This window comes from Populus trichocarpa, chromosome 17 (genome assembly GCF_000002775.5).
Source record: "Populus trichocarpa isolate Nisqually-1 chromosome 17, P.trichocarpa_v4.1, whole genome shotgun sequence".
NCBI lineage: Eukaryota > Viridiplantae > Streptophyta > Magnoliopsida > Malpighiales > Salicaceae > Populus > Populus trichocarpa.
In genome coordinates, this window is record NC_037301.2 from 1,356,144 (window position 1) to 1,381,585 (window position 25,442).

General features: G+C 32.3%; 2 protein-coding genes across 2 annotated transcripts; both read right to left on the bottom strand.

Annotated features, from left to right (window-relative positions):
• LOC112324761 (protein NLP8) lies at window positions 1–6,446 on the bottom strand. The gene is made up of 6 exons (XM_024589187.2): window positions 6,161–6,446; window positions 4,391–5,646; window positions 3,167–3,211; window positions 2,216–2,974; window positions 1,980–2,103; window positions 1–1,643 (listed from the first exon to the last, which is right to left on the bottom strand). Exons 2-6 carry the CDS (start codon window positions 5,330–5,332, stop codon window positions 550–552), a joined length of 2,964 nt encoding a protein of 987 aa, XP_024444955.1. The 5' UTR covers window positions 5,333–5,646; window positions 6,161–6,446; the 3' UTR covers window positions 1–549.
• Window positions 6,447–21,195: 14,749 nt separating this feature from the next.
• On the bottom strand, window positions 21,196–24,246 carry LOC112324718 (uncharacterized). The gene is made up of 4 exons (XM_024588898.2): window positions 23,102–24,246; window positions 22,749–22,918; window positions 21,835–22,533; window positions 21,196–21,745 (listed from the first exon to the last, which is right to left on the bottom strand). The coding sequence occupies exons 1-4, from the start codon at window positions 24,201–24,203 to the stop codon at window positions 21,473–21,475; spliced, it is 2,244 nt and encodes a 747-aa protein (XP_024444666.1). The 5' UTR covers window positions 24,204–24,246; the 3' UTR covers window positions 21,196–21,472.
• Between the last annotated feature and the right edge of the window lie 1,196 nt (window positions 24,247–25,442).

The window sequence follows — 25,442 nt, forward strand, 5'->3', positions numbered from 1 at the left end:
TTCAAACTTGAACATTGCCACTGTCTCAAATTGATATGTAATCCCTGTACAATCTAGATTCAAGGGCTCCCCAGTACATAACATAAGAATACAGTGCCCCGATTGTTTCTACAACTACAACCTCCTTTGCCACTACTAGCATATACAGCACTACATATTAACATATAATATTTCATACAAAATCATATCTCCTTTACTTTTTCCTAGTTTTATCCCCTCTTTCTTTTCTGGAATTCTGACAACCAATCATAGAAGATAAGTTTGTGCTGGGACTGTTCAGCTGTACTTTTTGGAAGTCCAGCGGCAATTCAACGCCAAAGAACAGCATGTCTTCCACTCTGTGACTGGTTTTTATAAACTTCGAAACAAAGAAATGCAGAGAAAGTATAGCCAGTTCATATTCCCCATTCCAACTTCCATAGTTTTACTCACCTAGTATGATGCAGAACCTGCCATGAAATCTCGGGAAAAAGCAAAACACTAGCTAGAAGGTAAAAGAAAGACACTAGCAAAAGTCAGAGATGGCCCATGTAAGGCATCACCCATGTGCTAGGAGCTTCCTACCAAAAAGCTATTGCTGCTGCCAGAGCTTCCCATTACAAAAGGCGCAACAGCGTCACGAACAAGGAACTTCACATTACGAGTCCCAACATATTCCATTATCTCCAGACACTCCTGCAAGTCAGAGTCACTCACCAACAGTACCCACTCCTCTTCGTCATCTAGATACTTGAGTTGGAATGTTCCAGTTTGCAATTTGAACCTATTTGATACTTCTTTGTAGAGCTGCAAACATCCCGCTGATGGATCAAACTTGAAGCGGATTATATCTTCTTTGTAACTGGCTTTTACAGTAATTTTTAAATCACCATCACAAAAACTAGTTTGCACTTTTGAATGCTTCCTCTCCTCAAAGCTCGAAGAGCTTGATATACTGCCATGCATCATTGAACCAGTGCCATTTGATGAGTCAGTCATGCTTGAAGAAGTAGGCTGGTTATGTTCTACATTTCCATCGTCACCCTCCATTTTGGTATCCATCTCCTTGGCGAAGGAGCTTGAGCTTTGAGACACAAAGTGAGAGTCCAAATTCTCTAGTATAATACCACCATTTTTCATGCCCCATTTGTTGCCTGCTTTTGCAAGAGAAACCGTGATGTCATTTTCAAGACAAGCCCAAGGTCCAGAGCCAAAGTTAGCCTGCTCACATAATCCAGCATCCACTGCAGCTGACTTGGCATCTTCACTACAATCAATCACATGAACGCAAGACTCCTTTAATACTCCCCTGCTACCTATATGACATTCATCATTTTCTACTTTAACAGTAGAATTATTGCCATCAGTACAAGGAGCTGGACGTACAGAAACTACATCATGGTTAGCTGGATCAGAATTTCTATTGGACAGATTTTTCTCTTGAAATACAAAACCATTTCGAAGATCAAATTCTTGCATCATGGCTCCCCCAGCAATGAAACCACCTGCGGTGGGATCAAATTTCAGCCCTCCTTCTACCCCCTGAACAGTGTCAAGCACAGTCTGTATTTTTTTTAATGAGCGGTTCACCTTGTTTATCTTGCGGGATGGCCATCTGGATATTCCATGTTGTCTGCAAATTCTTTTCAGTGTTGTGGGGCAAACTACACAAGAAGGAAATTTAAAGATTAACTACAAATTCTTCTAAAAGATGGCAAAAAGGCTATCCTATCCTAATAAGATCTTTTGATAAAGGACTTTGGGAAAAGAAATAACACAAGGTAACCACCAACACTTCATCATGAATTACTAGTTTCATCAATACCAGGAATAAAAGAACCTTGGTTAATGAAGCTAAATGATCTAAAAAAGAATTTCAATAGTGGAAAATGACAATTTCTTGACTCAAATGAAAAGTTTTTCCGAAAGTTTAGATATTCATTCAGAAAGTTTAGATACCAAGTCTGATTTAATAATTATATACATGGCATGGAGCTCACCACCAATGCTTTTGGCAGCATCCTTGAGACTTCCAGAAAAGTATTGCTGAAGAACGCTCAGGCTCACAGTTTTCTCTGCTGTGCTTCTCTTTTTCTCCACCTGTCTTCTAGATCCACTCATTTTCTATGCAAAATATTCATAAAAAAGAGTTAGAAATCAATACAATAAGCATGCTATTACTACTTTTTCAGGAAAGTAACCAAAAGGAACAGAAATATGTCTTCAAGGAAGTTACCTGTTCGTTAGAGCTATTTGATTCTGTTTGATCATTTTTTGAACCAGACATATTAAAAAGCATCTTGGCAGCTGAATTCAAGTTTCCTTCTGATATTGCAGTTTGAGAGCTGCCCTTTGAAATGGACATTGGTCTGACGCTTGGAACTGCTTCTTTTGGCAAACCATCTTCAGAACATTCCTGCCTAACAAATTCTGTCTCTGAAACTGTTCTCAAACTCTTACAAATTCTCTGCATGGTACCTGAGAGATTGTTCAGCAGGAGTTGTTGGTCTGAACTTCCCTCTATATTGACAGGGAGAAAGAACTCTAAAATATAGTCCTCATCACCAGTGTAGGTGCTTCTTAGCCTGATTGCAACTGCAGCATTCAGACCATACTTGCGTGCATGATGAACAAGTGGATACTCAGTTATATCATATGCCTTCACATCAGAGAAGAAGAATGGATGATTTGATTGTAGTGCTTTTCCAGCTAGACCTTGCCCTTCCTCAATATAATGTTCTGCACATGCATGCACAAAACCTTGCATTTTTCTGTCATTCACATAGCAAGCTGTATCTTCAATGCACAATACACATTTACCACTTGACCTTGAATTGGCTTCCCTGACACGCACTTTTACGATTTCATCAAGAGCTTCCTCGGTATAATTGCAAGGAATCCACGTGAGAGCCAGTGGCAATCTATGTGCATGACATACAGCTCGTAGAACATCAGCTATTTCAGACAAGGCAGCTCTTTTGTTGCTTGAGAGACACTGAAAAGTAATAATTTCCCTTAGATTAAGTGCTGAGTGAAAACAGAAGAGTTCAAACTGAAAGCCATGTCATCTTTTTCTCTTAGTTTATTTAATTATCAATTTGCAGGCATGTGGTTTCCCCCCTTTCTTTTGGGTGTGAATGCTAGATCTATCCAATAAAAAAAGAAAAAGGAAGTTGCTGATAAATACCTGAGGAAGAAGTCGAGGAGGTGCAGTGCTCCGTAAGTTCACAGCCTGCAAACCATCGAGTCAACAATTAGGGTACCATCTGAAATATATTTGCACATGAAAGTTTGGATTCTGATTCATATGGTAGCCACATAAAACAACTGGCAAGCTTTAATCATTGGTGCATAAATTTCAAGATGCAAAAATTGTCCGAGTGATGAAAATAAATAACTTTAAGAAGTAAGATGCTTCAAGGAAACCAAAAGGCATAGACTTCCATACACTCAACTAACTCAGGAGAATCCTTAAGTTGCATTTGGTTCAGAGTTGAAGGTTAGAGGTTAAGTGTTAAGGTATGAAGTGTTAATGGGGTAAGAAAATGGTTGAAGTGTGAAGTGTTAAAGATGTTTGGTAAGTGTATTAAAAATATAAGATGGTGGGGTTCAATAAATTTTTAAATTAAAAATTTATAGAAAATATAATTAAAAATTAGGAAACGAAGTGTATTAGTAGGGCCTAATAAGGAAAATGAAAAGAGAAATTGAGTGGTGAGGTGGAGGAAGAGAGAGAAATGCACAAAAATAAAAATAAAATTTTTTAACCCCTTTAACAAAGAAAGTTACCAAACAAGATTAATGGGGGTACAAAATTAAGCCCCTTTTTGGAGGTTAAAAGTTTACCAAACAAGATTAAAAGGGGTTAAAAGTTAACCACTTTAACCTATTTTAATCTAAAATCAAAACCTTAGATGTATCAGTAGTTGTTTTAGAAGTATAAAAACAAAATCCAGGTAGTTAAAGATGTATTCCCATCATATGCAACAATTTTGCTTGCATCCTTAAATGATTCAGAATATTCAAGATAACAAAGTAATTCCCAGCAGAGAAATCTAACATTTTCTTCATAAAAACACATCATATTATGATTCTAAAACATCATAGCGAGGGAAAGGAATTTATCCATCAACAACATACCAAGAGTCTGTGCATACATGCTGGACTTGAGTCCAAAGATATTGCAGAAGCTAGAACAAGAGGCTTCCAAAGGGAGAAACTTATTTATGATCAACATTTCGTTCTCACTCCAGAACAAACAATTTCTGCCCTTTCTCTCTTTTATTAGATTTTTTAATGGAAAACAAGTTGCTAGGCAAGTTACATAATTTATCAACTAAATTGAGGAACAGAGACAGATAAAAGAGAACAAAAGCTTCTATACTAGAATATGTAGTAAAATGAAACTAACCTCAAGTGCATGGCAAACATTTTCCATCTCTGAATCAAAATCCGGTTTCTCCTTCATAGTGACAAGTTCCAGAACAGCACAGCAGGACATCTCATCAGGATCAAAGATCGGTAATGCAAAAGAACCCCGTACTTCATGATCAGCTGCCTGCTTTGCTCGTAAGTATTCACCCTTGCTATAATAAATTACATTTGAGGTCCACTCTGGAACTTTGGAAATGAATACACGACCAGGAAGCCCTAGAGGCAAACCAGGCTTCACTTCTGCAGGGAAGGTAAATGTTCTAGACACCTCTCGGAACCCTGCTAGCATTTCGTCAAGCAAGTATGGTTGATCTGTAGTGCTTAACATGTATTGATTCCCAATCCTTCTGGGAACCCACACTTGTGCCAAAAAACCCCCTCCAGATGAAACCTTCAACAAGGATAATGCCCTTAGCATCCTCTCATCAAGTGATGGTGCAAGTGGCCGAGCAATAATATGATCTGTCAAGTTTGAGAAACGATTTTGTTGACCAGCATCGTTACTGTGCTTTGCACCCAAATCATCAGTATCAATTGAATCTGAGGGATAACAAAAATGGGAATTTATTTGCTGAAGCACCACTTTATCCCCATCATTGTAAGAAGTCCCAGCAGCATTTGTTGTATTCTGTACAGGAGCAGAATTTAGTGCTGCAAAACTTCCTGGATCAAAGGATGGAGAGGATGTTGATGGAAAGGATGGCATTCCAAATGGGTCAAGCATTTGATCCATTGCTGATGGGTTGTTGCACAATTCAGCATAAATATCAAAATTCATAAGCTCCGAAAAATTGTTGAATGGATCCTCAAGAAGTAAATTCCTCGGGGAACCATCTAAAGGTGTGACAACATCCATCTGAGCTCTTGGAGAAGCCCAATAACCCGTCCCCTTTTCTTTTGACGAGAAGGGGTTCTCCATTTTTATACAATCAAGCACTCTCCTAATAACCTCTCCCCTCTTTTCAATCAGAGTACCATCCAAAGGAACTTAATTGACCTGATCCTTCCTCTCATATTACTACACTTGAACTCAAGCTTCAAATCCATTAAGGTTTTCCTCTTTCCACTGATTTTATCCACCCTCTAAACAAAACACCTCGATTTCATCTCTTTTAACCTTCTTTGTTTTTTATTTGAACAACTAAAACCAACTCAGGTACTCTTAAAAAAGCAAACCCTTTACCTCTTTCGCCCGCAATAACCCACAGAGCTAAATCTCACCTCCTTCCAATCCTGCATAAATATAGCAGCACAAGACCATAAATCAAGATATATCAGCTTTCAGCTACCAAAAAACACATGTCACTACATGCGCGGTCTAATTAATACATCACTCAGCAACAACAATCTAATAACATGACATCCAAAAATTTTGCAATCTCCAAAGCTTCCGTGATTTACTGGAGCACAAGTCCAGACTCCACAATCAACAATAACTAACAAAACCCACCTCCAAGTTTGTCCCCTTTGCACAGATAAGAACATAAACATAACTAAATATGAATAAAGATTGTGTCTTTTTTATGCATATGTGTATAAAGCTTGAGTTTTTTTTTATGTGGGTTTGCTCAGAAATGGTCAACAAAGGCACTGAATGATTGAATTCAATGTAAAAGAACAAAAGTGAATCAAGACCACAGAATGATTGAAATCAATGTAAAAGAACTAAACTCAAACAAGACCACATACATAACATCAAACTTAACCTTAAAAGAAACAAAATTGTCATAAAAAAACAACCACTTACAAATCCCAATCTCCTCGAAACTTTGCGATTTGTTTCAGTATGGAAGAAGCCAAGGGAGAGAATCAAGTTTTGAAGGGAGAAAGAGGGAATGCCGTGTATGAGTAATTACTAAAAAGGGAAGCCCTGGTGAGCAGGTATGTAGCAGGTTTGGATTCGGAGAGCTGATGCTGGTGCTCGATTTTTCTATGCAGAAGACCTTCCGTTTACTAAGAACAGAAATGTTGGTTTTCCTAGTAAATTCTAATAGTAATAGTAGTAACCGTAATGGAATAGAGGAGTTAACCATGCGCAAAAGACAAGCGAACTTAGAATATATTTTCTTTTAATTCACTGTTTTATGTTAGAATTTTGAAAAGTGGTGGGGGAGGGTGGGGTAGGGTAGTAAATCTGAATTTTTATTTGATTAATAAAAGTTAATATTCTCATACAGCTTCAAAGGACGGAAGAGGCTGTCTGGTATTTCAGAGTGTTTTAAAAATATTAAATTAATTTATTTTGATATAATCTTAAAATAAAAAAATATTTTTAATATATTTTTAAATAAAAATCACTTATAAAAAATAATATATATCAAAATACCAAATACACAATAAAAGGTTGATTTGACAATGATTTCTACCTTATTAAAAACATTAAAACAATATTTTTTACAATAGTTTAAAAGTACAATAATGGTTGCTTTTTAAAATAATTTTTTTATTTAGAAATGTATTAAAATAATATTTAAAAAAAAAAATATTTTTTATATCAAAATGTTAAAATGATTTAAAAAATAAAAAATTAATTTTAAATTAAAAATAATGATTTTTAAAAAATATAGTTACAACTAGCCATTAGAATGCAAATATACAATTGCAGGTTGGATCCAAAACAGACTGACATTAAGTTGAAAAGTACAAAAATAGTTTATAGCAGAGAGGGTTAGGAAAATATAGTGATTGCAGCTTTCTCCATATCAAGAAAAAAAAAAAGTTCAAAAAGGTAAAATTCCTCAGTCGTTCATAATAAAAGAGACAATCTCATGATTCTTGATTTGTAAAGATACTTTGTTCGGTACTTTATTTTATTTTTCTATTCAAATCGAATATAAACATATAGTCGAGAGATAGTTATCTATATAGTGATAAATAATATATATCTATATAGTTATAAATAATATATAACTTCTAGGGGAAAAAAAAGGGTCACAGGCCTTTTTTTAATTGGAAAGTAATTTTTTTCCAAAGTGAATTTCTATAAAAAATGAATTATTTTCTGGTACTTGATGGTGTTATAAAAAATAAATTAGATTTTTTTTTAATATTTAATTATATCATGAAAAATAAGCTGGAAAATAATTTTTTAATTTTTTTTTCAATTTTATTAAAAGAACGAGGACTAAATCTTATAGACAAAAAGTTGAAGGATGAAATTAAAAAAAAAATAAATTCATAAATTATTTCAAATAAAAATAAATATTAATTAAAAGAATAAGGATAAAATATGATACATAAAAATTAATTAAGAAAATAATAAGATAAAAGCAAATAACAATAAAGAAATGAGGATCAAAGTTGATATAAAAATTAAATTAAATTTTAAGGGATGAAATTGAAAAACAAATCAAAATAAAATAGATAACAATAAAAAAAATAAAGACCAAATATTATAAACAAAAATTTACAATTAAAAAATAATAAGAGAAAAGCAAGTAACAATAAAAATTAAGGATCAAAGTTGATATAAAAACCATGTGTGTTTAGTAATGCGGTACAGATTAATCATAAAAAAAAACACATAAAAGAATTAATTTGTTGTTTTTAAGGAGAAAAATAATTTAAAAAGCAGTCTAAACCACAAAAACAAATACTTTCTTGATCCTTCTTTTGTTATGTTGAAGTTAAAGATAAAAAAAAATATGGTAATGGAATTTGACCCGATCCAAGTTGGTTCAAGTTCTGAATCATAAGTTAGAAGGATTAATTGGAATCAATTAAATCGATGTAATTTTAAATTTTATTAAAAAGCAGGGGTTCAAATAATAGCTTAATATTTTGTAAAAAGGAATCAATAAAAGCTCATTATTATCCTTCTCATCCTTCTCCCGTCAGCATGGCTGATAGCCTCACCTTTTTTAAAAGAAAATGGTGCAGTCCAAATGATAAGTTTACATTTATATTATTGCAACTAATCAAATTTCCAGCCTCTTAGTTTAAAGTAAAAAAAAAAAAGCACAACCATTAAGAAACCAAAGGCATAACTTTGCAAATCGCAAGGCAAAGAAGCTAAACCAGTGCTTTTTGTTTTTTTATTTTTCAAAAACTAAACCAGTGCAGTGAATTTATTAATTCATTTGCACTGTTCACGTGAATAATATTTTTTTAAAAAAAAACTAGTTTAGAGTGAATTAAATTTACTCGCATTGTAATCTCAATTTTATTCCTGATAATATTTTACCAAATTTTATTGCACGCTAAAAAAAACATAAAAATTGTAGTTCTTGTCGAATGAATTTTATACGTAATGGAATTGTAGATAGTTTAATGCAACAATAAAAAATAAAAAAATATTATTTATTTCATGATGTAATAGTGGTAGTTAAATATACAATATTTAAATTTAAAACCATTAATATTAATATATTTATTTTATAACCTCAATTTAAAAAGCATTATTAACCAAATACATTAAATTATTTTTTATTCAACTTCAATTTTAACAACAGTTTTAACCAAACATATATAAATATCAAACCAACCTCAACTAAAAATACATTTTATAAAATAATTTTTTTTAAATCACAACCACAAACTAGCTCAATACCAAACACAGAGAGCTACTTCCAGTAAATTACCAATTGCTAGCTGGTAAAGATGACATAAATTTCAAAGATAGGTTGATGTTTTCTAGGGAATACTTCATTTTTACCCCTATTGTTCTCTAATGTTGCACATCTATCCCTAAAAGTTCATTGCTCCTCCTAATTGTTTAGATAGCTAGAAAAGGTCTTTTATTTTTCATTGTTTTCTTGTTATACTTTTGTTCTACTTATATTTTATTTTGTATATGAGAAACTTGCTATTAGAAAGTATTTGGTTATTGTTTTGTGATAAAAAAGACAGAAATATGAGACAATAATTAGAGCCGAGCCAATCTGAAATATTCAATCAAATCCATGACTTAGATTTTAAATTAGAATAACTTGAAAAAAATAAAAAGAATTATGAAGATATTTTTAAAAATTCATATTAAGTTTTCAAACTCATAAATCGAGTTATAAAATCCGAAACACCAATCTTAAGTCAAACATAGAAAAGAGATGGGCAATCACATGATCCCACTGGCATAAATTCTCGAAGAGAATTAGAAAATAATAATTAAAAAAAACAAAGAATAGTACTACAGCAACCATGATTCTTGACCAAAAAGCTTAAGATTGATCTCTCATACAGTGACGATGCAAGGCCGTAAAAAAAAAAGGGTTTTAAAAGGGACAATGCAGTCATCAAGCATCACTAGAATGCCAACCAGACTTTTATATATATATATATAGCGGGGGCGGGTGGGGGAAGCTTATAAATCAAGAATTAAGAGAATCATGTACTGTTCATATAGTCTTGAGCCACGAGGAATGAAAAAGACGAAGTTTTTTTTTTAATGTTTCTCCTTTCTAATATTGAAAATAGCAGCGGCGAATTTTTTTTTTTAAATAACATAGTTGTGAAAAACCATTGCTGACACATGTGATATATTACAAAAAAAAAATTATAGTTTTGAAACCCGGACTGGCCCGGTAGGTCGATTCGGGACCCGAACGACCCGGAACCCTACCAACCCATGGCTGGAACTCGGCCGAATTTCAAAAAGCAGGGAAAAGAAAAACCTGGTGTGATCCGACTAACCCTGTCAAAAACTCGATTGCAACCCATTGATTTTTTTTACTAAAACGATGTTATTTTGATTTAAAAAAAAATTAACCCGAACAACGCGGTCAAAATCTGAAACCCGAGTCAGCCAAAAGCCGGGCCTAAAAATTATGCAAAAATCATAAATAGGAAATACAGTATATACAGAGGGGGCGGGGGGCGACTGAGACGTGTGGCGGAAGCTTATAAATCAAGAATTAAGAGAATCATGTACTGTTCACAGAATCTCGAGCCACGAGAAATGAAAAGGACGAAGGTGTTTTTTTTGTTTTTCCTTTCTAATATTGAAAATAGCACCGGTGATTTTTTTTTATATATAAAAAATAACATAGTTGTGAAAAACCATTGCTGACACATGTGATATTTTACAAAAAAAAAAAATCATAAATAAGAAATACAGTATTTTGAAAAATAAAAATATGGTATTTAAAAAAATTCTATCCATGGTTTTTAAAAAAATCATAGATTTTTAAAATAATATCATAAAAATTAATAAAATAACACATTTCAAAAAATATTTTAAAAAATTACATAAATTCATTGCTTGCACTATTAGGAACAAAACAATAAAACAACACAACCAATATAATTTTTTAAGGTTGCATTGTTGTTTTTTATAGCGCAATTTTTACAATTTTTTATTTTTATTTTTAAAATATTTTTAAAAAACTTTTGAAATATATTAATTTATCAAAATTTTTTTTTAATAAATTGGTATTTAAGAATAAAAAATTGAATAGTAGGTGTCATGTGGTTATGTGATAAGTACTAACATTCATTGAACATAGGAAGCACCTATCCAATGTATCCATATGTATAATTCGTGGCTTGAAACTAAACCACCATGGTAATACGAGGTAACAGACAACAGGACACGTGTCCTCAAAGGAAATTGATTGATAGCAAAATATATATCTTAAAAATGACAAGAGCAAATTCCTGAGATGAATTATTGTATGTACAGCCTATGTTGTGATTGTGATAGCTGTTTAATTCCTTGAATAATTGGTTGAAAGCAATATTAAATTAAAAGTTAGGAGCATATTCCCAGGTCTCTCTGTTTAGCATCACCGAGTTTCTAACTTGTTTTTTTTTATTAGGATTTTATTTTAAAAAAAAAATTAATTTTTTCAGTATTTTTAAATTGTTATGATGTGTTGATATCAAAAATAAATTTTAAAAAATAAAAAAAAAATTATTTTAATATATTTTCAAAAATAAATTACCGAGATGAAACTGACTAAAGTGTACATGATGAATTATTATATCTATAGCTTTCGTCGTGATTGTGATTGATGTTTAATTCCTTGAAGAATTGTTTGAAAGCAATATTATCATAAAATTGACGACCAGATTCCCGAGTTTCTGTTTAGCATTATTAAAGTTGAACTTATTTTTTTATTATGGTTTTAAATTATTTTCTTTAAATTAATTTTTTTAATAATTTTAGATTATTTTGATGTGCTGATATAGAAAATAAATTTTAAAAAATAAAAAATATTATTTTAATATATTTTCAAAAATAAATTACTGAGATGAAACTGACTAAAATGTATGTCATGAATTATTATATCTATAGCTTTTGCCGTAATTGTGATTGCTGTTTAATTCCTTGAAGAATTGTTTGAAAGCAATATTATCTTAAAATTAACGACCGACCAGATTCTCGAGTTTCTGTTTAGCATTATTGAGGTTAAACTTATTTTTTGTTATGATTTTAAATTTTTTTTTAAATTAATTTTTCTAATAATTTTAAATCGTTTTGATATGTTGATATAAAAAATAAATTTAAAAAATAAAAAACCATATTATTTTAATATATTTTAAAATAAAAAATATTATAAAAAACAAACTTTGCCACCCTCCGAGCACCTCTAAACAAAGCAGATGTCTCCAAAGTGCATGTATGGACGTAGATGCATGAATGGTTGCATTCATGGCTTTTTGTTGTGGTTCATGTTTCCTTAAAGTTGAGGCAGCTCGGAGCTGCCAAAAAAGTTCGGAAGTCTCGACAACATAAAGGTGGAAAGCATGGAAATCATATTTTTTTTTATCTCCACAACTTTTCGGTGCGAGAAATTTAGTTAAGTGTTTACACTGTAGAAGGAGGTTCAGTGTACTTGAGCAGATTTTCCACATACACTTGATCACCTTTCGTAGAGTTCTCATTTGCTTTGCCTATGGAACCCTTGGTGGAAAGCTGGCGCTGCCATATTCACCTAGGGTGGCTCGATGGTCTGAAAAGTCGGGAAAACTGTAGGCTTTCGTAATATGCTTGTTTTTTTTAAGTATTTTTTTTGTTTAAAAATATATTAAAAAAAAATAAACCCTTCTTTAATGCATAAAAACTCAGCTAAAAGTAAGTATGAGACATGGATTTTCCATCGTGTTCGGTCTGTATAGTAAAATGATAAATACAAAAAGAGATTGATTGGAAAAATAGGAATAAAAATATATATTTGGAATAATTTTAGATTGAATGCCTATGTTTTTAAAATATAAAGTTAAAATATTTTAAAACAAAGTTAAAATTTTACAAGAGATCTTAAAATATATTGAATAAAATCTAATTAAAATTTTAGGATGAACTGAGCTTGGTAGTGCTTAAAAAAATCGTCAAATAAAAACAAAACAACTCATTAAGAGTAAAATAGTTATTTGCCATTAAAAAATAAAACAAATCAGCTTTTCATTTCTTTTATATGTTGCCAACTGGGCAGAAGCAGAATAAGAAAAGAAAATGTTAGAGAAAAATAGAGAAAAGTAAGGGAAAAACATAAAAAAAAATCAAAGAAAAAAAAATAAAAAAAAGTGAGAGAATAACTTTGTAAACTTACAAAGTCCGACTTATAAAACACTAATATAAGAAAAAATCAAGTGAAGAAACGAGGAATTGAGAGAGGGAAAAAATTTAAATACTTTGTTTTCCAGTTGATATGAGATTGTTATTTTATCCCGGTTGAGGGGTTGTTACAATATCGATTCAGATTCAATTATAAATGAATTATATTCCACAAAACATCAAAAGATGTAACTTTAATAGTGAGTTTATTTTTACTTTCACTTCAATTTTATGTACTTTTAAATTTATTTTTTAATATTTTAGGTAGTACATTTGAATTAAAATTTTACTATTAACTTTAAAAATTCATGTATATAAGTTAATAATTAATCTTAAAAAATATTTATATATTTATTTAATAGCCTATAACATGAAAAATTCTTAACTCTGTTCTTGGTGACAAAAGTTTTAAAAGGTATTTTTTGGACGTGGAAAGATATCACATGCATTGAGGAGCGTGCTTCAAGCACCTCATTTTTTGTATTAAGCTGAATAACAAAAAAATTATTATGAAAAATAAAAAGGTTTAAAATCCTTATTATTAAGGGTATTTAAGTGAAAACATGCGAAAAGATATCAATTCACTTGATTGTTAGTGTTTCAATTCTCTTGATAGCTAGCTAGTGTACTAAGTTTTTTTTAGGTAAAAGACAAAACCATCAGGATACCATTCAAGTGAACTACATTGTTTTTCAAGGGTCATTCAGCTTCTTTTATAATTTCTTTTTAGAAGTGTGATTGTAATTGTTTTTTAAAATATATTTTATATTAAAATAATATATTTTTATTTTAAAAAATTTATTTTTAAAATTAATACATCAAAACATAAAAAAATTTAATTTTTAACAAAAAAAAATTAAATTTTTATGAAATGCATTTTGTACCACGTTTTTAAACGGTGAATTAATAACAATGATATGATCCTAGTACTCGGAAAATTGAGACTTTTTAGTGAAGCTATGAAAAGTTCGATTCTCATAACAAACCCATTATTACCGTTTGAAATCTCACTTTCTTAGCTATCTTTTTTTCTCTAATTCGGTAAACCAAAGTCACTTACAAATGATAGAACCTTGTCCTCATCCCAATAAATGCATGCCTTTCTGTGCATTTGTATAAATAGTGGGTCTCTACATTACACAAATATACATGTCTTGATTAGATTCAATTGTAATGAAAAATAATATATATCCATTCAGCATTTAACCACAATTTTAAAATCTAATCCAGTGTAAAGTCTAGATCACAAATTAAAAGAATCCTCTTCTAAACTATTAAAAAAATAAAATTAAAACAACGTTTTTCTAATATAAAAAAGACATTAATGAATTGATGGTTAGATTTTGACCGGGTCAGATCTAGATCATGATATCAACCGAATCTTAAGTTTTTGACTAGATCAACCATACTTATTTTTAAACCAGGACCGATCTAGACCCCGAGTCAACTTGCTTGGCGATCCAAGATTTAAGAATATGTATTGAACACCCAAATATAAAATATTATTACTTAGGCAGCGTTTGTTTTTGCAATCAAACCGCGTTTTTAAAACTTGTATTTTATTTTTTTGTTTTAAAATAATTTTTTAAGTTTTTTGGATCGATTTGATGTGCTGATATAAAAAATAAAAAAATATTTTAATACATTTATAAGCGAAAAAAACCTTTAAAAAACAACTATTATTACAATGCCGAACTCTACCTTAGCATGTTACTAGTGGTCATCAATTAAACCAATGTTTAGACATGTAAGTGCCCATCTTAGAGCTTCCTATTACTTGCATTTTGTGAATTAACAATCAAAATCAGGAACAATTTATAACTTTAATTAGCTTATCATTGTTTTGCTCCAGTCAATGATCTTGTTAGTGCCAACTCGTAATGGATCGAACGAGTGGTATTTTATTAATGACACACCGACTTGATTATTTTCTTGTTAATTAAGAATAACTTGCAACATTAATTAAATACAGCAAAACATTACATGGTAGAGCTAAACAATTAATAGTCTCCACTGAAAATTCTGCAGAATCTATCCGCTAAATAATGCCTCCCACACATCTATATGCCTTCCCACTTGTGCTTAAAAAGTAGATCAAGTCCCCTCTAGCTCTTAGGTATTACAGCTTCTAAGCCTAGATTATTGAAAATAAATCATGTTTAATTACGAGCATGTATGTGCCTAGCACTTGTAGGCTTTGGTCTATTGAAAATTATGCTCGTTTTGAGCACTTTGTCTAGGTCAGGGTATCCTTGAATATGATTCACCTATTTAAAGAATTGTTTTCACGATCTCTTTTAAATATATCGATTCTTTCTCTCTCTTTTTTTTTAAAAAAGTTGCGAGTGTAATTATCTGGGATCATTTATAATATCATATGGACTAAATTTTAACAAGTTATTAAATTCAGTTTAATCTATATTTAATTCAGAAACTCGAATTGTGAGTTAAGAAAACTAGTATGAGTTAATCATATTAATTAAAATAATTATTTTATTTTTTTAAAAAAATTAAACTAAATTAAATTAGATTGCGAGTTAACTTGTTAAATTGACCAGGTAAATTTAAATTAGCTTTAGGTTAATGATTTTTAAAACACAACCTAGATCATGGGCTAGGTCGACTCGCTTAGTTGACCAGTCAGCTTTAGTTCAAACTAGTTAGGTGACCTGCGCTATGTCTTGGGCTCACCTTTTTATTTTCATAAAAAAGATCGGTCCTAATGCTGGTAGGACCCAAACTATTTAGGTCTTGCACAGGCAGGACCCAAGTCTATTTTGGGTCCTGCACAACCAATGATCCAAGGTTATTTTGGGTCCTGCAGCATGCGAAACCTAAGGATAGTTGGGTTTTGATGCAGCCCAAACGCCACGTGTGCGCTGGGGTTTGCCCAGCACACACGCTTGGTCTGCTCAACACTCAGGTAGACAGCCCAAGCATCCAAGGTTGGGCAGACCGAGCGTCAGGTGGCTGCAGTCTAGGGCGCGGTAAGAGGGCGTGGCCTAGGTGTCCGCAGCCCCGGGGGGTGCGCCTCCAGCCTGGCATTTGGGGCCTGCTGGCTGCAACCTCACACGTGCCCCACCAAACAGTGCAGTTCACATTGAAATTATTCACAGTAGCCGCGCTACAGTGTATAACAATGCAATCCACAATGAATTCACTTACAGTGCATAGTAGCCCACGTTACAGTGAAACACTGATAAGTTCTAGTTATAATTAATTTAATAATTATTAATTTTAAATTAAAATAAAAAATAATTAATCATTTCCGATCCATTAAAAATAGAACAAATATTTTTTCCAAAGGAGACGTCCCATTGAATGATTAAAATCTGATTTTTTTTTCCTAATTTGAAGGCTCTCAAAAAAATTCAAATTTTAAAAGAGATGCGCATAGATTTATAAATGAAGATCGACTACCCTCCATTTTCCATGTAAAAATTATTAACTAACAAACATTTATCAAACTCAAAGGTTATATTGATCCAAACCACTTCCAAATAATAATAATAATTATTATTATTATGTGGCCCAGTTCAATTATACCTTCCAAGGTACACATAGATGATAGACCCACCAAGTACATATTTTGTTGGAGTAGGTATAGAATAAGTGTGATAGTCGCATTGGATTCTTCCTAAGATTCAGATTCTCTTCCAAGATTTCTTGCTTATACAAATTAATTTATTATTGATGCTAAACATATCATTTGATCGATCGTGTCCCCTAGATTCCTTCAGCAAGGAAATTTGTTCCCAGGTAAATCAAACCTAGCTAGGGCAGCAATTATCAAGAACCTCTTAAAAAATTCAAGAAAAGAAGAGAAGAGAAAAATTCAAGAAAAGAAGAGAAGAGTTAATTCCAAATATTTCTTAATAAGGCAAGCTCCATCTTTGAGATTTTTTTTTTAAAATAATCGAAAAGAAGAAGAAAAAGTCTTTGAGAATCATCAGCTACACATACTTGTATGCAACGTACTCCATTCTTAACTCTATTAGCATGTTGAATTATTATTTTAGTTCAATCGTCTTCTTTGTTCATTCAACAACAAAAACAAATCATGTTGTTAAAAATCGTTTTTTCCCAAGATAATCTTAGTTTGGTGTGTGTGCGCGCGCGCGCATATTCACGTGAGGTGTCTAGGTCAGCTTGCGTGCACTTCGACTGATCTTCACGGGTCCTGAAGTTAACGACTAGGTAAGCCTCAAGTGGCCATTAATATTAGCAATCACAGGGCTCGAACCTGAGACCACATGAAAAACAAATTTCTTGGTACCAAGCTCTTAACACTGGACCATCTACTAAAAGGTTAATTTGATATATTTTATTTGGCTTGATAATGCGGTGTATAACACTTTTTTAAAAATATTTTTTAATTAAAAATACATTAAAATAATTTTTTTATATTTTTATATTATCTTTCAAGTAAAAAAACAATTTAAAAAGAGGTTATACAGCAATTTAAGCAAATAAAATAAGTAAGCATATGAAATGATCTTCTTGGCACACAACGCACGCAAACAAAGAATTTATGTTATTATATGATCCTTTTTTCAGCTCCAATCCTTGCCAACATATATAGACGTTGGAGACTGATCTTTATCATATTTATTGGATAATTAATGGCGACGACTTTGTATCTATTATAAGCTTTATTGAAAAGCAATATTATGGTTTTAGTTAGTTCACATTATTAAAACAATAGTCTAATCCTTAATTATCTTCGTGATTGGAGACTGTTTAATTTCATAATGTACTGATAGATATTTTATGATTATCTCTTACGTAGGCAAAAATGACTGTCCAATTATTTTATTTTTCTCAAGTCTTCTTCTGCCACGTCCCTCCCAGCTTCTTTGTTAATGACAAAAAAGAAAAAAGAAAAAGAAAAAGAAAAAGAAAAAGAAAAAGAAAGAGATTTGTGGCCTCAATGAGCTACATGTCGTTTTCGCCCTAGTTGTCAACTCACCGCATCAAATCACGGTTAAGAAGACTATTTGATTCCCATCAATAAAATCGAGAGAAGAAAAATGGTGCGTTTAATGGAAGATGACATAAAGATGAGTGTGAATATATGGAAGCATTGACTGTTAATTTAAATAGCAAGATATTTTCATCCTAATTACATCATCTTGAAAACTAGTTGTTTCATTATCACTTGGTAATTGATTTGAAAACTTATCTATCTCAGTATTTAATCTGATCAGATCTAGTGAATCGACTAGTGACTCGATTGATTTGGTTTATAATTTATACTAAATCTTTAAAAATTAAAATTTTGAGTTGATATAATTTTTTTTTATTAATTTGGGTGTTCTAGTCAGTTTACGTGTACCTCAACTAATCCAACGGGCCCTGAAGTTAACTATCATGTAAGCCTCTAGTGGCTCTAAAATTTGCGAGACTCGAGCTAGTGACCTTTAAGGAGCAAACCTAGAACCTGACTAGTTAAACTACACTCCTTAGAATTAGTTAACATAATAGATTCAATAGGACTTGATTAAATTTATTGATTTATTTTTAAAAAAACTTAGTTTTCGATTGAACCATTACTTGAATCCCGGACCTTATCAACAACAGATCCAATATAATAACTAGATGCACATTAGATATACATACTAATATTCTATTTTGATATTTATAGCTTTACATAATCATTGTTACATAAACCTAGTTGACCATTGTGGCGGTGGAGATCTAAATTAATATTGCAAATTAATGGAGTACAATTTTGGTAATGTTTGCATAATCAGGAATTAATTAAATAGCTAGCTAGTTGACTGTTATGTACTTGATCCAAGAATATCATTAAGTAGGACAAGCAATCTTCCATGAATTATTAGATAAAATACACATTTTAAAATTATTATGATTTTCGCAAGTAGGATTCACTTGATAATTGTAAGTACTTGTTACCTGATATTCTTGGGGAAAATCTCATGTTACTTGCTAATCATCTTTCAATTCTCCAATTGGATCCCTAATATGATTATTTTCTCAATTAAGCCCCTAATGTATTGGACATCAATTTTTTATTCAAGTCTTGGGTTTTATATTTTGTATTTTGTACCATAATGGTGATTTTTTTTGAAGAGAACTTGATATTTTCATTAAATAGTTGTCATCATTCAGAAGGAAGAACCCAGTTGAAAATGCTTGATATGATGGGGATGGACTTGAAATTGACTTGAGAAAAATCAAGAAAACGCAATATAATATGGTGTGAGAATGAGGTGATCCCGTTTTTTATATACTTAGAGCTCCATCTAAAGGCACATATATTAAAAAAAAAACTATAGTATTTCTATTAATCACTAATGAATATTCGAGGAGTTAGACTAGTCTCTTCTTGGCATAAGAAAGCTGAATCTGGCCACCAGCACAAATTTGAGAGGCTTTTCTAGTCTCTTGCAAGCACATTGAATCCATTGAATTCACATATATTTTGGTTTCAAAAGCTTGGCAGGGAATGTTCTTTGGATTTATGATAGGATTAAATTTCTGGGTTTTTCTTGAGCCTTGCACTTCGAGTCCTATGTATCAGCTGAGAGTGTCCCATATACTTAATGAAACTATAGTTTATTTATTAATTTGGAAAAATCAAGCACTAATTTCTACACCTAATATGTTTTAAAGCAACGTTAGAGAGAATATTTCTTACCATTAATTCGCAGAGGTGAGTTCAATGGTAGAAATACATATGGGTTTAATCTAACTTCTGTTGCGAAAGTTGCAGCTTATGGCCAAATAGCAAGGATCACGTTTCAAGCTGGGCCTTAAGCCTATTCTTTCTGCTCACACCCCTCAATTTCAGTATCTGGGACCTTTTTTTTTTAATTTTTTTTCCAAATTAAATATAAACAGATTGAATCTAGGCTGTGCTTAGGATTTATCAAAGCAAGAACATGAATAAATAAATGGGAATTCTGTCCCTGTTTTGAAGTTTCCTGCGTAGTTTCTTGCAAGGCCACTCTTGTCAAGAGGCCCGATTGAATATTATACTGATGTCCGATTCTTCATTTCCTTCCGTTGATTTTTATAATGAGAGGTCCGATTCTATAATGTTAATTTAATATTATTGGGTGTCCGGATTAACTTGTGTGTATATCAACTAATTTTCACGAATCTTAAAATTAACGAGCAAGTAAATTTACAGTGAGATTAACATCAACATTAGATCACTTGATGCCCATCAAATCATATAATTATTGGATTAAGAACTAAATATTAGATATTATAAAAGATTTATAATATGAACTTATAGTGTATCTAAAACATCCATTAAGGTAATTTTATCATCTAAGATGTTAGAACTGGCTTAAATTTCTATTTAGTTCACTTATTTCTTATGATCATTGAAAAAATTGTTTTTATTTTTTAATCTTTTTTAAAAAAACAAGTGATATCACTAGCAGGGTTCTAGCATAATAATAGATAGTACAAAGAAGTCAGGATTCTGTCTTAGGCCAGTGATTATGAGAAATCAGGTTAAAACACTGAGTAATATTTTGATTATTGTTTCGAAATAAAAAAAACAATAATAGCAAGATGAAAAAGGTATAATTTTTTTGTATTTTTTATTTTAAAAATACAAAAATTTACATTAAAATTGTTTTAGAGATATTATTTTATATTCATATCCCTGTTTTTTTTATTAAATACATTTTTGTTCTTGATGTTTCAATTTATTCTGAGATGGTAACCAAAATTAATTTTTTTTTTTAAATACATAAATATCTTTCAAGGTTAGGATTAAAACAATATATCTAAGCAAGTTAAGATAAAATAAAAATACATTCAAGCCCAATAACTTTCTGCCCCTCCCCTTTTCTTACTTGGTCTCACTATTTTTGATTTTGGGCATATTAGTCCTTCTACAAAACTATCATAGACATAGAAGGACTAATATCTATGACATCTTAAACTTTGGGGGTCATAGGAGTAATTTAAACAAATTACTTTGGGGACATGAACATCTGACCCCACTTACCGGATTTCAATCGGACATCCTCTGCTTCATATAGTCAAATTCCTTCATCTACGTACACGTATATATAGAAGCAAATTTCAAAAGTTTTCAAGCAATTCCACACTTTTCTTCGCAAGCTTTCTTGACAAAGGACTTCCATGGCAATTTCAGCACCATCCATCGTCAAACATTTCTCCCCTTGTCTTTTACTTTAAAATATAATTTATATTATTTTATAATATACGACGGGAGAAAGTATAGTGTAAGCTACCAATCTTGATTTTCTTTTTCCTAAATGATATTAATCAGCCAGATAAAATGATAAAAAGGGTTATTAGATAGATATCAAAGAGTCACATAGTCTAGCAAAAACAATACAAGGAGGCAAGGAATCGAAGGGCAACTTCACTATCAGGAAATCTCAGTACTTAACTAGCTGCAAATATTGCAATGACTTCATTCCTTCGAAAAACATTTGATAGAATTTATCAATCACCACTTCAATGCAAAGTCCAGTGTATAAAACACACTGCGTTTCTTCAAATGTATAAACTTTTCAAGTTTTGAAGGCAAATGATGGTTCTGCTTCATCCTTCTTATTTCTTCCCTGGACATGATCTTAGGTGTTTGCGCAGATTTGTAGTTCCCCTTGTGCTTTCCCCTCGATATTTAGTGCTACAACTTCTGCATTTAGCCCATACTTCTCCATCTTCTCTAACCTCGTCAAAGTATTGCCACACCTCAGATGTACGTCGCCGTTTGCTAGTTCTGCTTGTATTGATATGAGAACTGTCCATGCCTACCAGCTCATCACTGTCTGGGAACTGATAAGCTTGAGGTCCAAATACGGAATTTTGTTCCTCAAATTCCTGTGAAGAGATAGCCAAGTAGAAGACGTTGACTACATGGAAAAAAGTAATCAGAGCTGCATGCACAACAAATGTAAGGTATCGAGTACCTGATCATGAGCCTCTGGCACTTCCACTCCATCACCTGTCGGCATAAAAATATTGCATAGTTCCCTGATTTGACTTGAATTCAGACTACCAATTTCTGATAATGCTAGCGGTGGGCTGTCCGAAATAGCTGCTGGTCTGATGTTACTCGTTCCAACCTCCTCCATCGTGACTTCAACTTCAGAGCTAATATTAAAACCATTTAATTCCTGAGTGCAGACTTTCCATGAATTCCTGGAGTTCTTTTGCAAGATATTTGTGATTTCATTTATCAAAAGACGTTGCCCTGAAATTCCTTTCATTTCAAGAGGGAGAAAAAATTCTACTACGTAATCAATGCTGCTCACGTAGACGCTTTCTAGCTTGATTGCAACAACACCACGAAGACCAAAATCCCATGCTTCGAAAATAAATGGATAATCTTTCACATCAAGCTTAGAGATGTCAGAGACAAAGTACATGCTATTTGATTGAAGTGCTTTTCCAGCTACACCTTTCCCTTCCTCAAGATGGTGTTCTCCACAGGCCTCCATAAATTCGACCATTGTCGAGTCATTCAGATAGCAAGCACTCTTCTCCAAGCGAAGAATACGTCTATCTGACATCCATGTGAGAGCCAGGGGCAGATAATTTACATGACATATGTATTCCAGCATGTCAAATATCTTAGCAGAAGCAGCAACTTGATTAATTGAGATACACTGCAACACGAATAACGGCAATGTTTTCAAAAATACTCGGAACAAATTCATGTGTAATAAATGCGCATGCTGTTTCCTAAATAATTAGCATTCTCTCAACAATTTCATATTTCCTGAATGTTTCCTAAACAAATAAGGCGCATGCCGTTATGTTTTCACTAGTTATAGAAGAAGCGAATAGTAATGAGATAGCGTGAGGCCTGCAGAATTGATACCTCCGGAGACCAGACTTTTCCTTCCATTATTATGTGTTCATCATCAGGTTGGTCTTCAAGAAACGCAGAAGAGCTCACCGTCCCTGACAAAATTAGAAGGCTCGAACTTTCAATTTGCATTATGTTTCCATCTCCCATTGCAGATTCCTGATTCCAGTTGTCCAATGACTCTGCATAATCAAGATTTCACCACAACCAAAGAACACTTTATAACAAATTACAAGCAAATATATAAAACAGAAATATCAAATTAAGGTGGATAAGATTTGAGGAAATGCTTTGTACAGTTGTGGCAATGATATCTATCCAATCTTGCCACAACTGTACATAGCAGATACGATGAGATTATTCACCGCTATTGAGCTGAGTTGGATAAGATTTCCAAGCTGAGGTGAACAGCAATTGGTCGTCATGCCTGTATAGCACAGGATGGCGATTCATTTCTTCTATGTGGTATTCAGGCAAGTGACCAAAGAAAGTTCCCTTAAACTGGTTCTGTAAGCGAACATGACGAAACCCAGAACGACAGAATCTGTCTCGCCACTCAGCAAATGTCTGATGTCGTACAATCTGGTCAGTGCCTTCTTGTGCCACCAAGTTACTAATCTGCCGCCTAAAGTACATCTCCCACAACACTTTGCTATGGTTGCCGTGTTCGAAATTGTCCTTGCCAAGCGAGTCAAAAATAATAGAGTGATAGCGAAATGACTTGGTGAAACATTCCAAGAAATCCTGACCATTAAGGCTGGCTTCTTGTTCGACAACTATCATGATCTCTGGTTTGAGTTCTTTCAATTTAGACAACACTGTCTCAATTGCACCTGGCAGTGCAAGCAATTTGTGGAGTTCAAACTCCCATCTGACAACAATCGTCTCATCCTCACTTGATCTTTCGAGTTTGAGAGCAGCTTCAACCATTTCAGCTGGGCTACTAGCCACCATATGCTTAACCTCAAACTCAATAGGAAGCTTTTTAGCTTCTTTGGGGAGTTTCTCAAGTATCTCATTGAGATAGTCACCTTTTTTGGACAGAATTGGTCCGATACTAGTTAAATGGAACGATATAGCATCACTTGACTGCTTTAGGTAATCATCAAGCAAAAGGCACCACCGCCGGCCGTTAGCCATCAATGAAAAGTCAATAACTTGGACTCTTTTCTTTCCGGTTAAGGCATCCACGATGGTGTTACGGGTTGTCAATTCTGAAAACCAGAAGAAAGGAAAAAACTGGTAATCCATGTTGCATCTCAAATCAGTGCAGGAAGGCACTAAAGGTCTGGGATTTCGAGGATACAGTTTATAGACTCGTCGAACTAGAGCTTCAGCACAGTATTTGACAAGTTTGTCATCATTGTCCGTCAGGATATCCTTGATGAGTGAATCAGCAAGATGCAGGTCCCCAACTTCAATTGCCTTGGCACAATCCAACAATTTGTTGAAACCAGGAGTAGCCATTTTAACAGATAAGTGATCCCTTGATTTTTGTAGATGGCTTCAGTTCAATGTCCTCTCCTAGTTTACTTCCAGAAATCAACAGGAAAATGTTAAGAGTTTGGATACAAACATCAACTGTTTCAATGAAAAACTCCACCCCTTTTTGTATTGTAATTAAAAAAAAGTAATTATTAAATCATTACAAAACAAATCATACTAAGAGACAAGAGAGGTTTTCCATGGAAGGACTCTTACGTTTGTCAGGAAAACAGACAATAGGAAATTACAAGGATCAAATAAAGGTACCATAATTTACAAAGGTAAATGACTCAAAACTACCTGAATTTTAAGTCATATTGAATTTGGCTATTGAATTATAATCCTTTTGGTTTGAGCATTGTGAAATATTTTTGGTAAAAAATAGGCCTTGTTTTAGTAAATTTGTTAATTTTTTTTATATAATTTTTTCCAAGTCACATACTTTTCACAACAAGTGTCGTGTTTTTAGATTATCATTTATGATCAAAATTAACATAAGGATCTCCTTTAAAAGAAAAAATAGTTCGAGGTGCCCAATTTTAAAAAAATTAAATTTCTAGGTTTTAATTTAGTTGGACAAATTAAAAATTCATAATATTTTGGATCATTTAGTCTTTAGAGAAATCGAGGTCTCATAATTTATTTCTTTTTTATTTTATTCTGTATTGAACTAAGGTTTCTTTGTCCTCTCACAAGATAATTAAATTTTTTTTATTAATAAAATAAAAAATTTAATACTTCAAATCCTATAGTTGTTTTTATATTATAAATAAAATTATCTCAACTAATTAAGTTAAATATTATTCATTTAATTCAATTAGTATTAATTCTCAACCAATGAACCGATTCTTTTATTTTTCATAAAAACTGAAATCTAATTTATTTTCATTGTAACTTTGGCACTTCACTTCATTAACGAAGATTTGGATTTGGTCATATTGATTTTTTTTTTCTCTACCTACTTAGCTGTCTTCGCATCCTGTTTTCCATTTCCTCTAAATAATAATATTATTTCTCAAATTAGTCTTCTTATCCTATCCAGCCATTGCTTTCCAAGATTCAGTTGAAGCGTGTATCGGAGAAGCTTGCATATGCCTCCTTTTATTAGATTTGAATTACATCACTTAGTTGTAGTTCCCTCAATTTAGAAGGTCAAGGATGATAGCCTTCAATTATTGACGGCAGCTGCCGACCTTCTTTATACTACCACCAACTATTTGT